Below are 17,770 nucleotides of genomic sequence, written 5' to 3'. Positions count from 1 at the left end.
GCCACACCCCCCTTGCCGGGTGCTAAATTCCAAAGGCTTCCAGGGTGGGGGAGCAGCCAAAATGGTTAATTCGATTCTGGGCTGAAACTGATAATCTAAGGAGTCGTTCCATGGAAACCAATGGCTTCTTCCCCCACCCGCAAAGCAATCTTCTTCCCACCCTTCCTTCCTGTCGTTTTGAAAGTAACCCCAAACCCGCTCTCCAGCCCCACTTCCCTGAATGTGGTGGCAGCTCTTACCTGATTGTGCCAGCAGCAATGCCTGTCGCTGCGGCACCTTCACTCCGTCTCCGATTGCCGGCCACCATGGAAATGAAAAATGGCCTTCCAGCTCCAAGGCGGCCATCTTATGTAAGTATTTGCTTTCAATAAATGGGACACCATGAAAATACATGCTGTGAAAATATACTGCTCTCCGCACCCTGGGTTACCGGATTGGCAAACCTGTGTGCTAATAGCATTATCACCCGATCCGTCTATCGGACCGGCAATCCTTGTTAAACACCCTCGCTATGCTCGGGCCTTTAACTTGAACCAAGGCCGGATCGAACAATCACTTTTAAGTTCTTTAAAAAAACTTCACATATCTAAAAGCTTGCAAAATGTATTCTGCTGCAATTTCACTGTTTTGACATTAGTACTTAGCAGACGACTTTTGAAAAAGAAGAGAACGTGTTTTCATTAATTGTATCGAAACGCACACGTTTCCATTCCCTGCACACTGAAAGCATGTGCGTAAAATGTCTATTAATTCTATGTAGCATACTGCTGTTCTCATTTTCAAAAAGCTAAATGGGTAGGAATGTTCGCAAAACACTGTCCTAAATAATACAGGTTGATGTTCTTGTTAAGTACTGTTCTAAATGACATGCTATGGTGTGTACAACCCACAAAATGGCCTCATTAACACTTAATTTGTTTCTTACCAGCCACTAATACCCAGAAGCCCCACCAGCAGCACTGCCACGCCCACCAGCACAATCAGCACGCCAACCAAAAGAGACAGCTCTGCGCTACAGGACCTCTACATACCTCCTCCTCCAGCAGAGCCTTATACTCCAAGGTAGGAACATTCGAAAGAATCATTGGAAAAATTAGCAATTGCATGTATTTAAACCACTGTTTGAACTTTGCTTCGATGCTGTAAAATTCTTTCAGATCTGGTACAACTCACTGTGATGTCCATTAAACTGCATTATTTTTCCATTTGTTTTATGTGGGCATTCTCCTCATACCCAACTTCAGCAGTAGTTGTTGAACGGCACAAATACTACACCACTGCAAGTGCAATTAGCACTAGGACAAACATACAATTAAAATACAAAAAGAATTATTTGCATTTTTGGACCCTTGTCCTAGCACTAGTGTGAAATTTCCCTGTTGCACAATGCACCGACACTGGTGCAAAGTTTCGGTAATATGGCCCTTACCCACTTCATGCATTGCTGGTTGTATAACTCAGCACACAATATGTGAGATCACCGGTGGGATCATTAAACACATGAATAATGGCTTCAAGTGTGGCAGCACCAACACTATCCTAGTGTTGAATGTATAGAAAAGCAGGGACCGTTGGCCATTACCCGCTTCCTCCTCCCCTTAGTATGTGAATAAAAAGATTACACTGGTTTTATTGGCTGTTCCAGAGAGTTCTACAAGGCATTTCCTGTGTTGAGAGCTGCTGCCTGCTAGTTACGCAAAAAGGTACAATTTTACCATTTAAGGTTTTTGTTTTCAAATGAAACACCGTTTCTTTTTTCTACAAAATACCAGTGAAATGCAAAGGGAACAAGACCAATGAGCCTGACATAATCCACACGCTTTTCAAAAAACCCCAACGTTTAAAGTAGAACTATGTACGGTCAGCGAAGTGCAGGCAGGCCTGTTTGCAGTAACTGTGACTATGCTATGTTGAATGAAGCCAGCGGCTCTGAAAACCGGAAGTCGGATGTTGGAAAAGCTGGTTGTGCCTGTACGTGTGATGAAGGGCGGAAGCGAAGGTTTAAACCATTTTAACACAGCAAAATGCTGCTTTGAAGGAATAAACAGTGTATGCCATGGTTCCATGGTTATTTCAAGTCCTTCTTGAAATGCAAACATTTAGCTTATAGGCTACATATACAGAGGCCTAGCCAGGATTGTCTAACAAGTGGTGCCTGAAGCTAATCTAGTTGGGCCCAGCGCAGTGACATTAGTATAAGATAATCAAAATCCAAAGACAGAACGTTGGACCTTATTTAAGCATTATTTTCCAGTGGCCCAGGGAATACTAGATGCTTTGAGCCGGGAAATCCATCATGAGCGTGCACAAGCAGGGCTTCAATGCTCATAAAATACAGTAGGGTGCTCGCTTCGGCAGCACATATACTAAAATTGGAACGATACAGAGAAGATTAGCATGGCCCCTGCGCAAGGATGACACGCAAATTTGTGAAGTTTTCCATTAAATAAATAAATAAATAAAAACAAATAAAATAAAATACAGTAGGGTGCATGGTGTTCACAGAATTTATTTTTTGTTGCAGCCAGCCGCTCCGCCATATGCAAGTGGAAGCCTGTGAATTGAGGGGGGGGGTTGAAAAGTCATTTATAAATGTTCGCTGAGCAATGGATGCTTGAATGCCAGGCAATGTAAGTCTGTTGCCAGTTTTCATTCCTAGGGACATCATTTCACCAAAATGCCAAGGGTAGCGGAAGTGACATCACACAACCCTTGACCTCTGATGACATCACAGAAAGGGATGTCATTTGACCCCACCATGAAGTGATATTGCAGAAAGCGATGGAACACGGCCTTTCACCCGTTGACAAAACAGGAAGTGGCATCACATAGCATTGTACACTACAAAAAATATGGTTACGATATCACTATAATGTGATGTACATTTCATACATGAATGGATCGCCATATGTGTTTTTAAGATCAGTGTGTACAAGCCCATTTTACCAAATTACTGTGAATGCAAGCAGACGTCCATGCCCAAATGATAATAGCTGGTCAGATAGCACAGCGAGTAGAGCGCCCGCTTTGACATCCGTACAGAGCCTGCTGACGCAGGTTTGAATCCTGGCAGGGCCAAACTCAGCCTTTCATCCTTCCAAGGGTGATAAATGAGCACCACACACCGTGGGAAATAAGCAGCCCTCAGATACCTGAGGGTTCGTAGTGCTATATAAATGCACAAACATAATGATGTGTTATTATATAGCACTTACGCTTAAGCACTTTATGTAGAAAAAATGTACACCCAATATCACCCAACCTGTCTTGGTACTAATTTATCGACCTCAGAAGGATGAAAGGCTGAGTTGGGCGTTTAAGAACAGACTAAATCAGTGACTCACCCCCTGAAGTGTGCCTGAAATAAACCTTTAATGAGTCTAGCAATTACTGTGTAGAATTCCAGAAAGACACATTATTTGGCATTCCTCTTCTTTCTCATTTAGGGTCAGTGCTGAAATTGTTAGACTTGTGGCACTACTGTTCTTATTTTTCTTTTTTTTTAAGGGGCCTGAACAAGAAAGCCAGCCACTCCAGAAGTTAAGAGCCACATGGTGCTGGCCACAGCCCAGGAGCTTTCATGCTTTTATTTTTTTAGAGGTCGCATGGGAGACCTCAGAGGTCACAGTTGTGACCTCTGGTGACCCCTAAATGACGTCCCTGCTCATGCCACGGAATGGGACGTGGAGTAGGTGCATGGTGGTGTGGGTCCAGGATGGAGTCCTGCAGGATCTGGTAGTGGGCAAGATTAGACTTTTTGGTGTCTAGGATTAAATGTGTTCAAGAATTTTGTACATGCTGATGCTATAGAAGCTATTTGCCTATAGTTTGAGAATTGCTACAATACGCATATATTGCTTACCATACACATATATTTAAAAAATCAGTAGATGGGTATTGTAAGAACTTTAGACATCATAGCCACTTTTGAATTGTTTATGTAATTTCAATAAATGAAGTCTCCCCCCACTCAAATGTTGCCTCGCTTGTTGATGATATTTATTGATTAATTGGTCTAATTTTGAAAGTTTGAATGAATAGGCCTGATAAAAGCAGCCCTTTTTCCATCCAGTGTTTCAATGCATGTGCTTCTCCTCCTACTTGGAATTGGTTGCTTCTCCATAATGGTGAATTATTAGTTGCATTTGGCTAGTGATTTATACATGGAATTGCAGATTTCTTTAGAACATTGTAAAGTCGATTTTTTGGAAGGGGCAGGTGTTGTACCCGCAAGCACAGAAGAGTATCAGGCGAGGTGAGCAAGACAGTTTCCTACTTTACCTTGATGGTTGTTTATTTGCCTATAATCTGAATCCTCACAAGCAGAGTTGTTCTAGTGGCTCACATTTATACAACATTTGGGACACAGGGACGCTCTGCACATGTCCTTTTAAATTGGGATGTTCCTCCCAGCCAGCAGAATCTTTCCAGCTTTCCCTCTAAAATGTTCAGATTACATATTTTCTAGAAACAGATAAATCACTTGGGCACTAGTGCTTATTTCAAATATTATGCCCATTAGAGAGATCATAAAAGTTAATATGGAATATACATCTCTATGCTGAAGAATCTCTGGATATTAAAGATAAAGTTTAACGGTAGATGTTATGCCTTATGACAATGTATGTTATATCCTGAATAAAGCTCACAGATTTTTCCCATTGATAGAAGTTTCAGAATAATAGATGTTACATCACGGGGAGTAAATGAATATTGTTTGCATGAAGCATTATTTATTCTTTATGTCTCCCAATCTGATGCCTTCCGTCTCCAAAGCCAACATGAGTTTCATCGCAGGCTATTAGGTAATGGCAAAAGTAGTGGGAACAGAGGATACCCTTGACATGTCTATCCTGTTAGTATAAATGTTTGAAATCTTATATTGCCATTGGAAATCTGGGCAATTGGGAAGATATACAACCTGTTAATCCAGGAAGCGAACTGAGAAGAGAACCCAAATTCAAACAATCAAGATTTCAGAAAGGACCAATCAACTCAATTAATTCAGTTTTGGAATCAAAGTACACCAAGGGTGGGGTACTGCCCAATTGGCCTGAGTGAGGGATTATGTATGACCACATGGTCTGGGTCTGTGTGAATAACTTGACAGGTGCATCTTTGTACCCTTTCAGCAAGAACCTTTGTAAGGCTATTAAGTTATGCATTTAGAAGGGATATGGGATGGTAGCTCCCACAGCATGAGGGGTCCTTGCCAGGTTTTAAAATCAAGGTAATGTAGGCCTGCTGCAAAGAGTCTAAGAGGGTGCTTGAGGATTAAATCAAGTTATACACATTTTGATATGTGGTGCCAAATAGATATGTGGTGCCAAATATCCTCCTCAAAGCTACATTTGAGTTTTCAATCTCAAGAGGAGAAAATAACTGCATAATGTAAACAAGCTATTCCTCTCTACCAGATATGTGCCTAGGAAAATTATATTGTGCAACTCTAAAGGTAATACCACTATTCACCATTCTGTTCTGGCTACCCACAAGATCCACATCCACCATTACACAAATGACATGCAGTGCTACCTTAAAATATCTTCAATCAAAGAGATCTGCAAGCTTAAGGATTGCCTCACATTGATCCATTCCTTGATGTACAGTGCTTACCTGAAATTCAACATCCCCAGGACCGAATTCCTACTGCTGACCAACAATGTTGAACATCCTGACATCCAGACCTGGGTCTCTGCTATGAACCTCGAGGGCTTCACAATCCAAGTTGCCAGTTGTGCAAAGTTCCTAGAGTTTTACATCAACATGCACGTTTCCTTCAAGCAGCACAGAGCAAGGAAGGTACAACCAGCGTGGAAGTAACTTTCTCTCCTACTGAAAATCGGGGCCTTCATTTCAGAAAAAAACTTCAGATCTGCTGTCCAAGCCTTGGTCGTCTACCACCTGGATTATAGCAATTCCCTTCTGGGTGACATTCTGGTGACTACGCTGGCACAGTTGAGATTTGTGTTACATGCTGCATCAACTTCGAGCATATCATCCCAACTTCACATGCTCCGCATGCAAGCATGTATTATCTTCAAATCATGCAGCATCATCTACAAGGTTGATGCCCTGAAGTCCACAAGCTACCTCACTGAGAAACTCAGCATCTCCAGAGGACTGAGATCCACCATAAGTGATGACATATGCAGAAGTGAACTCTGCCACTGCAGTAAAAAAAGCAACTGAAGACAGGTCTTCTATGTCTATGCCCATAGATTATGGAGCCTCCAACCCATCAACACCAGGCTCACCCCCTCACTTTTCCATGTCAGAAAGGAGCTCAAAAGCATAATCTTTGATGAATGATTCCTCACTAAAACCTAGGTCCACACACCCTCAACTCCCCACCTAACCTGAGACTGGGTGAGCTGCCCCTGCATTCTCTCCCCTGGTTGTGCTGAACCACTTAAGTACGAGCGCGATATAAATAAGATATCAATATCAATATCCCTTGCTTCCATGTTGTCTGCCCTTCCCCTACCCACATTGTTAGCTGCCCCCCCTTGTATCTCCGCTTCCCTGTTCATGGGAAGTGGGTGATTGTCTTTCCTCCTATGACTTGTAAAGCATGCTGTCACATCCCAAAACTAGACCTGTGCTCAATAAAGATAATAATACAAATAATAATATGTGACCCCGATTGGCCCAATGAACAGAACCCCAACTGCCCAAAATTGTAACATGCCCCCCGAGATCATGTGGAACCACTGAATCCAAAAGGCTTGATCCAATTTGTGCCGTGGGTATGGCTTTCCAGATGTTAGGCAAGTGTTATCCTCCAGGATTTAGCTCTGAGTTCAGTCCTGCCTTGTAGAGGCGGTGGTAGCTTAGAGATCCATCCAATCACCTTTGTGAATGTGGGTGTTGTATTTTGCATTTCACCTTTCCTTTCTCGTCCAATCCTACCTGACTTGTGTCTTTTTCACAGCAAAGAAACTGTTTACAGTGGTAGGATACCTCAGGATTTCTCCATATATTAAAGGCCTGTACTGCTTACAAATAGCCATCAGGATATCCAGTGTGCATTCTTTAAATAACATTTTTTTTTTTTACATGACTTAATTTACTTGAGTATAATTGTCACATTTTAAGTCAGTGAAGAAGTGCCTAGCTTCTTCAAAGATATTAAATGGACCTTAACATCTCAAAGTGATAACACATACATTGTCAGAGCCTCCTTGAGACCAATCTGTTTCCATTTTCCAAACCTTTAAGTCCTACTCCATTACTCAATGTATGTGTGGATCCCAGTGTTGTCCACCACAACAGTAGAAAGCCTCCTGCATTGAAAGCATTCCAGGATACCCATCAAAGCTGAAGCTTGTTGTCTGAAAGTGTTTGAGTTAACCATAACCACTGGCATTCCTCTGGATAACTGTCCAAACCATTGTTGTTCTTTCCTGCTATGCCATTCCAGACGGAGAATGGCCATATGGAAATCAGGATTGGTTTGACCACAAAAGGGGCATTCCAGTCCAAACTGCTATGTCACATTGCATCTGCATGAGAATGCAAGCAACCCCAAGCATGTTTCAGCCTCAAACATCGATGAAAGGAGCGGTTCACAAAATGAGTAACCCATGGAGCAAGTGTTTATGGAAAATCCTTAGTGTAGCCAGAAAGATGTCCCCCTTACAAGGAGTGGGTTTAATACTATGTATAATCTCCATTATCTCCTTTTCACTTCTTAAAATGAGAAGGACATAGAAGGAGTGTCAACAGGGAGTAGCCGGTAAACCTGGTCCTTGATGACCTGTTGATGTTGCTCTATTTTTTGAGTAAAACTATCATGGAGTAAAACCAGCTGCACCTCCTTAGAGGTAGTCTTCCTTTCATCTCCTTCCCTCAGAAGCTTACTGTCTCCAGAGCTCTGGTTCTCTCTAGGCTGCACTACCGCAACATCCTCTTTCTAATTCTCTCTCCCTCTACTCTCCACCCTCTGCAACTCATCCAAAACAGGACTGCAAGACTTGTCCTTGGCCACAAGCCCAAGGATTGTATCCCTCCAGAACTGAAATCTCTGCACTGGCTCCCAGTGGTGGTGAGGATTAAGTTCAAAACCCTCTGCATTGTCCATATGGCCTTTTTGGGTGTGGGGCCTCAATGCCTTCAAAACTCTCTTCCTAAATATCTTCCTTCTCGAGCTCTTCGCTCATCCGCCTCCAACTCCCTCAGGGTCAGTTGCTTCTCCAAGCAACGAGTTGGTGGTAGATCTCTTTCTTCTGCTGGGGTCTCCCTCTGGAACAACCTCCCTGTCTTTCTGAAACTTGAGGAGAACATCTCTGGTTCCGGAAGCACCTCAAGACTTTCCTCTTTGCTTCTGCTTTCTCTCCTATGCTCCCTTGCTGATCTCCTGGTTGAAACTGAAACTGCACTGGGTTACCTGCCTACCCTCTGATCTCGGGCCCAGGTCATCTCCCCGCCAGTTGCACACCTGCACTGCCCCCCTGGCAACCTTTGCACTCTGGGACTGTTTCTGTGTCCCTAAAGCCCCCTACCAGCACTTGACACCTTATCTCTGCCCTTACACTTGCACTTACCAGCAGCTGGCCGCACTTCTGATTTATTGTCTTTATTTATTTTATTAATTTATTTATCTTTATTTAATTTTTTATGGTGATCTTATGTACTGCACAGCCCCCTCCTCCTTTGCCCCCGCACTTCTCACCTTAACCCTCCCCTGCACTTGCGCTATCTCAATGTCACATCACCTGGCCTAGTAAGATCACTGTCTATGTCTTCCCTCTGTTCCCCTCCCTTGCCTCATTGCACCTTGACAGACTTGTGTATAGGCACGGTATAAATGCCATTTCATATCATATCATGGATGGAATGTCATCAATCTTTGTCTTCAGGAATAGAGTTCTTGACCATCAATCCTTTTAGTTCTTGCAACACAATAAACAATTCTTTGGATTTCGATTTCGCCTGTTCTACTCTCACATTTAAATTATTGTGTTTGTCTCTGAACACCTCTTCTTTGACTGCTCTTGATGCCTGATTATAAGCTACAGCCGACTCATTAGTTGGGTGTTTCCTCCAACTATGCTCAGTCGTACGTTTCACATCTCTGACATGTAAAACATCTGCAGTGAACGACGGATTAACACTAACAACTTTATTCAGTTTCACTATTTTTAATGGGTCCAAAGAGTCTAAACCTTGATGTATTGCTGTTCTAAAAGAGACAAGGAAAACATCATGGGGGAAGAGAGTCAACCAAGGAGGGTAATAAAGGTAATACTCAAGCGCTAAAAGCCTAATTTGACACATTTTTACAATTATGGGTTAAAATGGCATGTCTAGCCATTTTTAAAGGTTTACCAGAACAGAGTTGCAAGAAAACCTCAAAAGACCCATGAGAGTGGTCTAACCATGCACATTCTTCCACAGATGTTACTTGTGTTTTCTGGTTTTTGGATAAAATCCAGTCCAAGATATTTCCCCCAGTATGTGTTGAGCAAGAAACGTGTTGATGGAAACCAACGGATTTCAAAGTATGCTGCAGTGACAGGCCCTCCTGATCCAAGGGGTTGACTTGCCCATATGCTAAAATCCCCATGGATAATAAAAGCAGTAGATTCTCAGAAGCACCGACAATAAAAAGCAAGAAGTTGCTCTTCAAAGAGCAGCTTAGATCTAGGAGGATAATAAAGTAACAAAATGCTAAGTAAGTTAGCAGAGTTGATATTTAATGTTATCAGCATAGCTTCACATTGATCCAACTCAGGGGCAGTAGATATGTAAAAGTTCATTTCTTGTTTAAAAAGTGCTGCAACCCCCTATCACCTGCCCTCCTTGTGGTCAGTTTAGAGGCAGGAGTAACCAACTGGGGTAGCCATAGTCACTGCATGGTATGCTGTCTCATGCATCCACGTCTCAGTAAGGAGTAAGATGTCCAGATTCTGTTCAAATATAAAATCTGATATTTCAGTGGCATGTTGCACTAACAAGCGAAAATTAAGAAGGCAGCATTTCAGTAAATTACATGAAGTCTCAATAGTCAGGTTACAGCTAATATTACTATTGTCATCATTATGATTGTATTCTGAAGTCAAAGTATACGGTTGGACTGGAACAGTTTCATTTGGCAAACTTGAGGAAGCTAAGCTGTAGCCAGGACTTGTCAAATTCCGCTCCTTAACTTCATTCCCAACCGTATATAGTTTACTGTCTTCCCCGAAATTATCCTCAAGCATAGCAATGGGAGAGCTCTGAAATGTATTTGAATTGCAGCAATTATGCCTAATTGAGTGGCCATGTATAACCATGCAACTGTAAAGTAGTACCATATTATGGGAATTAAATGTAAAAGGCTGGGCAGTAACAGTAGCACTCACCTTCCACGAATCGCTACAAACCGGCTAATATACGCTGGCGATGACTCACCTGACATGTCCTTAAAGCAAGCATTGAACTACAATTCTCTTGGGAAGTGTAGTTCACTAAATGCTTAGCATGTATAAGTAAGTAAGAATGCTGGGATTGCGAACAAAGTAGGACCCTTTCATCATGTTAGTCTGCATAACAAGTTTTCAGTTAAAATTGGAACACACAGTACAATATAAACTAAAAGATTTTATGAAAAATATGGCAGTCCTTTTGGCGTCATGTAAAAAAAAAGGGCCTGTACTGAGAAAACCTATTGTCAATCCTTGCTCTAAATACAAAAAGAAGTGTGGGCTAATGTTCTCAAAACAAAGAAGTGTTCACAAAAAATTAAGTCAGGATGTGATTGCCAGGGGTCTCCCTTCGCCACGTTTTGAGCACGGGCCAAGGTGCATTTCCTGAGCACAGCACACACTCGAGCTTTTCCAGCACAAGCCGACAGTTCCGTATCAGCTATCAGGTTCTTCAATGGTTAATCCTCTTTTCAATAAAAAGTGTCTTGTCTCTGAGGCCTGATGTATCCAACAAACAAATACAAAGTATCGCTTCATGTATACTGTGGTGATGGCTTCACACCTATGTGCCCCTCTTCGGAGCGTAGACCCTTCACAACATCATATTCAGCAAATTGACTAAACAGTTCCTTTTCCAATGAACTTTGGGGTGATGCCTTCCCACCCTTGGATCTCCCTCCTTTGGGTTTGGACCCCTTTGGTACGTCTGCCTCCCTCCTTCGGGTTCACTATGGCTTTTTATTGCTTCACAAATCTTAATGTCTTTTTAAACAGTTCTTCCCTTTCTGGGTGATGCTGGCTCCACCCATGTTCTTGAAAGGTCCCTTGTGTGCTGTTTCAGCCCACACGGTAAGGAATGAGGCAATCGATTGTACAGCAAGATCTGGTAGCCTATTATTTGGAAGGTAGCAGAGATGTCTTGCAGGAAGAGTGCCCTAGGTGAGTTTGTGTTGGCCTGTTATTCAGGATGCTGCATATTGAGCGGATTCTGTTCTTCTCATTTTCTGAAATCCATGTTGTGATTCATGGAAGGGGCTTCTGTTTTCAACATATTTTTGTAGATGTTGGTACAGGCAATCCTCAAGGAGTTTGGTGATTAACTGTGTGTTGGAGATTCATCAGTAATTCACAGGTTCTGGGGTCAGCAGTGGGGATTTTTTAAGCACATGATTGATGGAGGCTTTTTTAAAGGTGTGAGGGAAAGTCCCTTACTGAATGGTGGCATTGTGAAAGATTTTAGAATTAGGTGCTAATTGAGGTTGCTTGGTTATTGCTTTGTAAACATCTTCTGCAGTTTTCTGGTGAGCCTGCAAAATTGCTGTTGTAGCAGGGTGAGGAAGACCTGGATGTAAAAGGGGCAAAATGATATTAGTGTTGGATTAGGTGGCTTTGTCTGTGTCGTTTTCTTAGTTGGCTATGTTGGAGTGATCTTTTATTGTCCAGGTGATCTTGGATTAGAAGGATGATGTTAATGAACTGTGTCACAATGGAGTCACAGAGTTCTTGAGATAGTGTTGGTGCAGTGCTGCGGGTTGCAGGATTGTTTCATCATGGTTGATTTTGAGGAATTTACTATGTGCATGTTGTACTAATATTCTTAGATATACATAATTGGCTTTTTTTGCTTTGACTTGAATTTGTATATAGGACGGTCACATCTTCTTAAAACTATGTATTTATTTTTTTGAGGAGGTTAATTTGGCGTAAATCTTCAAAGACACACCTCCTTGATAGTCCAATATTTAAACAGAAATCAGCTGAAGGGAAAATGTTTACGATTACGGTGCCTCTAATCTGGAACCATCTCCACTCTGGATTGAGGAACCAAAGAAATATTAAAAACAAACCTTTTACTAAAGCTTTAGATTTCACTGCCCTCACTGCCCTCACATTTCCATACCTTGCAACATCCAATCAAATACCAGTGTATGTTCTGCAAGCCACAATATTTTAATTCATCTGGGTTATCAGTGGTATAAAAGTATATATATATATATATATATATATATATATATATATATATATATATATATATATATATATATATATATATATATATTGCACAGCCACGGTGGTGGCCGTGTAGTTATGGTTAAGTTGCTAAACCCATAGGAAGAGCACTTTTTGGGTGGTTTGCTCCCCCTGGACGAATCCACACCACCACACCAAACTTTCCAAAAAAAAGTATATGACCCACTCTAAATTATTTTGCAAAGTTTGGTGAGGTTTGGTTGGTCCAGGGGGGGCAAAATTATTGGAGGGGTCCCAACATTTCTTTTTTTCCCATAGACTGAATGGGGAAAAATCTTTGCTCACGCCTACAGCCCAAACCGCTGGACGGATTTTCACCAAATTTGCGGCAGGAGCAGTGGCTTGGTCCCGAAAGCGTGCTTTTGTAAATTTGATATAAAAAGTAGGTCACAGAAAATGTGTGATATCTATGTCCGGTTCACGGACACACTTCCCTGTTCGCTGCGCGGACAGGACAACGATTGGTTAATCGGCTTGTGTCATGTCCGCGGACATGCAAAGTGTTTGCTGATTGGATGGTGAAGAGCGTGAAGTGCATCAGATTTTTGGAAACACCCGCCATCTTGGAATCGCAGACAGCAGCCAGTGTACGTGGACATCGCTTTAAAAACATATTAAAAAACACAACATTTCACTTGTAAACTTATCAAATAATCTCTGGGGAGGTGAGGGGTGATGAGAATGGGATGGGATATGACTGCAGGAAGCAAAAAAACAGGTGTTTTTTGCCGCAAAAGTCCACAAACAGTTCGGATGTTCGCGAACAGTCCTGAAAAGTTTGCGGACACTTCTGCATTACGGGGTTGGTGAAATGCAGTTCTTGGATGGCTTATAGCTTTGGCACCACTTAATGGAACTGCATGAAATTTTGCATGTATATTTCTGACCTCATTCTGAGTGAGTATGCAAAGTTTGAAAAATGTTGTAAAGGCTTATAAATGTGGTGCCATTTGACAAATCTACACAAAGGTTTGGAAAAAGATTATAGATCTAGATATAGATGTTTTCGTAAAGTCTGAATGGATTTTGTCAATTGGGGGCTAGGTTATATGACGATTGTATGTGAATACATTTGAGACTTTTGAAAAAATAAAACATTAGTGGATTTCCAGCAAACTTGCGTAAGGAGCATTGGCAAGGACCTACAAGCATGGTTTTGCAAATGTGCCAGTGTTTTATTATTTGTTTTATTATTTATTTATAGTGTCAGAATGTAGCTACAAAAAATAGCGGTATACCTTTAGTGACTGAGGGGTAGCCTGTGACCATGGGCAGTGGCCAGACTGTCCGGGTCATGGAATAAGGTCATGATCCGGACAATCTGGCTAGTGGCCATGACCAGAAGGGACACAAAATAGGATTAAAGTGGCCATGTCCACCTGGGACTGGCTTTGTGGTAATTTTTTTCGAAATTACGCTAGATCTGAAAGGGAAGAAAAATATGTTTGTGGTAATTTGGTCATAGGGTTCTCTTTTTGCCTTCTGCAGGCTGCCATCGAAAGAGAAGAGGGGCCCTGTATGGAACCCTCGCCTTCCCTTTCCATGGTGGCCATCTTGGAAAAGGATTTTCCGTGTATGAAGAAAAATCCTCTTTTTTAGCACCCCGGGTTCCTGCTTTGGTATCCTAGGGTGCTAATGGCCTTGATCCCCCATTTCAGGGGCTGGAATGGGGGGATAATGGTCCAGAGACCTTGTTATCCACCCTTGCTTCGCTTGGGCTGATAACTTGGGCTGCTGGGCCAGTATCGACCGTTCCAGTCCCTGGAATGGAGGATGAACGGCACAATATTCCCATTAGAATAACACAAAATGCAAATGGAAATGTTGGAAAATCCTATTGAGTCTATGTACTTTACTGTGAAATATAAAGTAGATGTAGTCTATAAATGTTATTTTTAGTTCTATTTTTTAACTGTGAAAGGTGGTTACTAAAGGAATATGTCTTTTGTTGTTTTTGGATGTATTTTTTTGGCAGGAGAGCTGAGAACGAAAGGTGGGGAGGGAAATGACGGAAAAGGAACCAAACACTAATATGGAGGGGTAGGTGGACAAGGGAAAATGTTGTGCGTGTGTTATTTCTAAGGTAGAAGGCAGTGTTTCTCATGCTCCTTGATTACAGCAGTGGTGGTGGCTCTTGGGGAGGAAGGATTGCATTAGCTGATGCCATTTTAAGATAAATAGCAGCTTTGCTACAAGTATGTACTGTGTACTAGATTGTTAATGGATAATGAGTAGGAATAGGTGTTGGAGCTGTGCAAGGGAAATTTTGAAGTTGAAAGTTCCTAGATCAGTAGAAAAAGCAGTTCTGAACTGTCTGCGAAGCAGAGATCTTATCGTGAAGTGCGGACGGGTTCTTGGACACATCATCATTCCACACGCCAGCGTATGGTCATGTGGCACTGTCTGGAAGGTCCGCTATGAAGTCAGATGTTCATAGACTTCTCCGGTTGCAAAACTAGTTGAAATAGTTGCAAAAAGTGTATGGAAGTGTTAAAAATGATCCCAGAAGGTAATAAATGGCAGAGTTTTATGGTGACACTTTGTAAATTGGACACAAACATTGCTATATTGGGTAAGTGTGGTATTAGTAAGTTGTAGGAAGATAGCATGAACTGGTAAAAACCTATGAAATTCACTGAAAAATCTTTGTTAAAGGGGCGTTATAGTTAAGTTGGACTGATCAAAACCTATGAAATTCAATGAAAACACGTTGTTAAAGGGACGTTATGGTTAAGGTGCACTAATAAAAACCAATGAAATTCAATTAAAAATATTTAAGGGGACGTTATGGTTAAGTTGCACTAATAAAAACCTTTGAAATTTACTGAAAAAACTTTGTTAAAGGGACGCTATGGTTATGTTGGACTAATAAAAACCTATGGCATTCAAAGAAAAAACTTTGTTAAAGGTTACCAATAAAATCGAAAACCCCAGATATTTGCCAGTTATGGTAAACTAAACAACCTTCGCTCATCCCACCACCGTGCACTGCTAAGATTAACACCCTCGACATCAAAGATGACATCACAAATGTCATTGATGACATCACTGATGACATCACATACCTGGGCCACATGTTTTTGTTTATTTACATATATAGGCCAGGTGGTTTTGTTCACTGGCAGTCAGAATAATAAAATTGAAAAAGGTGCTATATATCTAGACGTTAACCTTGACATATGTTCTTTGAGTACTTTCCTGAGGGTTTGGTCGCAGCTCATGGTGCACATACATGGGGAAATGAGCAGGCCTCAAACACACAATTCATGTGTATACATGAAGATAAACTTTAATGTCATTAACGTTTTCTGATGATGCAGTTTCTTTCTTCTTTATTTTAGTTTCCCTGTATGTGCCTCGGACTTGTATGCATTGTGGTTCTTCATATGTATTGTTTGTACCAGCAAAAGTTCTGTAAGTCTTGACTTGTTAGCTAGTTATTACATGCTTAACATTACTCAAAACTCTGATATGGTAGCATTCATTATTGTACTATCCAAAATTACAAGATTATAAATAGTGTACGCTGCGGACATTGCATATGTTTATGTATGATTAGGTTTCTGTATTAACGGCAACACTCCAATACAGTGATATTAGATGAGTGCATTCTTTAATAGATTAAGTAGTTCATGATAGGTATCCCGATCATCCCTGACATCTTGTAACCAAGCGCCTTTGATGTTGACATTGAGACACTGATGAGATTTATTTTTATCAAGCACACAGCTGTCAATAGTTTGACAGCTGCAAAAGCATGGTGAACTGTCTACAAAACCTTTAAATCACACTATTCTAACTCTAAAAGAACACAAAATGACTTTACATCTACAAAAACTGTTGCTGCACACAAACTTGTAGACCCAAAAATGTCATTAGTGAACTGTAAAAATATCAACTGTAAAAGAAATCTCCATTAAATAAAAGTGATAACTTTGTGGGACGGTCTGTTCATGGCAGTTGGAGAAAAACTTTGAAGTAAAAGTATTCATGTAGGATATCTTATTGACAAAATTCAAGTAAAAACCCATCAGTTATGTTGAACCAATGGCAGTTACAATGAGCTCCAAAGTGCTACTCACCCGCCACGTGGAGTAAACCGGCAAGGCGGGGCTATCGTTTGATGGCTAGCTGTGGCTTCCTCAGGTGTATCTAGTCAGTCCGCTGTAAGATAAGAATTATGGGTCACATGCTAATGTGACATCATAAGAGAGTATGAACAACGTCTCAGGGTACTGGTTGAAGAGGATGTGTTGATCTTTTAGAAACTAATGACAAAGTAAAGAATCTTTTAAACATATAAATACAAAAAGAAGATTACAAGTGCACAAAATTCTGCAGAGAATTAACCGTTCAATAATTGTACAGACGCTGAAACACAAGTAGACTAAGCCATCATAGAAGCTGGCTATATCTAGTGAATAAAATGCAGGCGAAACTGCCATTGTGTAGGGGCTGGACTTCTGTATCATTAATTTTTAGTAAGCCAGGACCCATGAAGAGGCAAGGGAAAATTGTGTTGCAGCAAGAATATGCTGAATCGTGGAGCTGCACAGTGAGGTTACCTGGCCTGAAGTCAAGACTGAAGCAGCAAAGGTCTGTTATCTGTTCTGAAAAGGAGTGAACATGTAAGAATGAATCATCTCTTTTTAAGGTGCAAAGAAAGAACACCAAGAGGGTCTACTGTCAAGTGACCCAAGGATGAAAATATAGTTCGAACTTGGAGTCCTAGAACACAATAGTGAGTGCCCATACTTCCATGTATTCTCAGAGACAAGGATACTTTGCAAGGCCAAGTTCAAAGACACTCTTCATGGCAGAAGGCTTGGGTGATGAGAGATAATGGGCTAATTAGGTGGGGCGGTAGAGTCAGGCCCATCTCATTGCACCTGGGTCTGGGCTTACTTGCTGCTAAGTGAACCAAATGTTCCAGACATGGCACAAGCGGGCCAACCAATTGTAGTGGTCCATATCACCAAGGGCCTTATAGTTTGAAAACCAATAAGAAACCGGTTATCTAATGTTTTTGAAGATTACATGTTTTAGAGGTAGGCATAGGTTGTCCACCTGACAGTGGCAAGCCAATCACAATCCCAGTTCCTATATAATGTGTACTTAGATGTTCCCCTGAAGCCTATCCCATCCCCAGTAGGTTTTTCATTCTGTGTCACATAGTATGATGTCAGCTCTGATGTATCTTGGGTATATAACCATGTTTTTTATGAAAAGATTGTTGAAAGAAATCGAGCGTCAGTCCATTGATGTTCATTGTGACTCAGCGTTATTCTGTGTGAACCCATCCATTGCATGCAGGCTACTAAAGGACCCTA

The 17,770-nt window shown here is 41.4% G+C and overlaps 1 protein-coding gene and 1 non-coding gene across 2 annotated transcripts in view; both read left to right on the top strand.

Moving 5' to 3' along the window:
* Nucleotides 1–17,770, top strand: part of CNKSR2 (connector enhancer of kinase suppressor of Ras 2) — a 2,376,238-nt gene that overhangs the window by 1,487,833 nt on the left and 870,635 nt on the right. The window contains exon 10 of the mRNA XM_069639527.1: nt 929–1,062. Coding sequence (XP_069495628.1) covers nt 929–1,062 — 134 coding nt within the window. The remainder of the gene's footprint in view (nt 1–928; nt 1,063–17,770) is intronic.
* LOC138528981 (U6 spliceosomal RNA) lies at nt 2,343–2,449 on the top strand. The gene has a single exon (XR_011284349.1). It is a non-coding gene; the product is annotated as a U6 spliceosomal RNA (small nuclear RNA).

Source organism: Ambystoma mexicanum, chromosome 7q (genome assembly GCF_040938575.1).
Source record: "Ambystoma mexicanum isolate Mex_15411 chromosome 7q, UKY_AmexF1_1, whole genome shotgun sequence".
Taxonomy (NCBI): domain Eukaryota; kingdom Metazoa; phylum Chordata; class Amphibia; order Caudata; family Ambystomatidae; genus Ambystoma; species Ambystoma mexicanum.
Note: the sequence above shows the minus strand (reverse complement) of the source record. Positions and strands in the feature narration are given on the sequence as shown.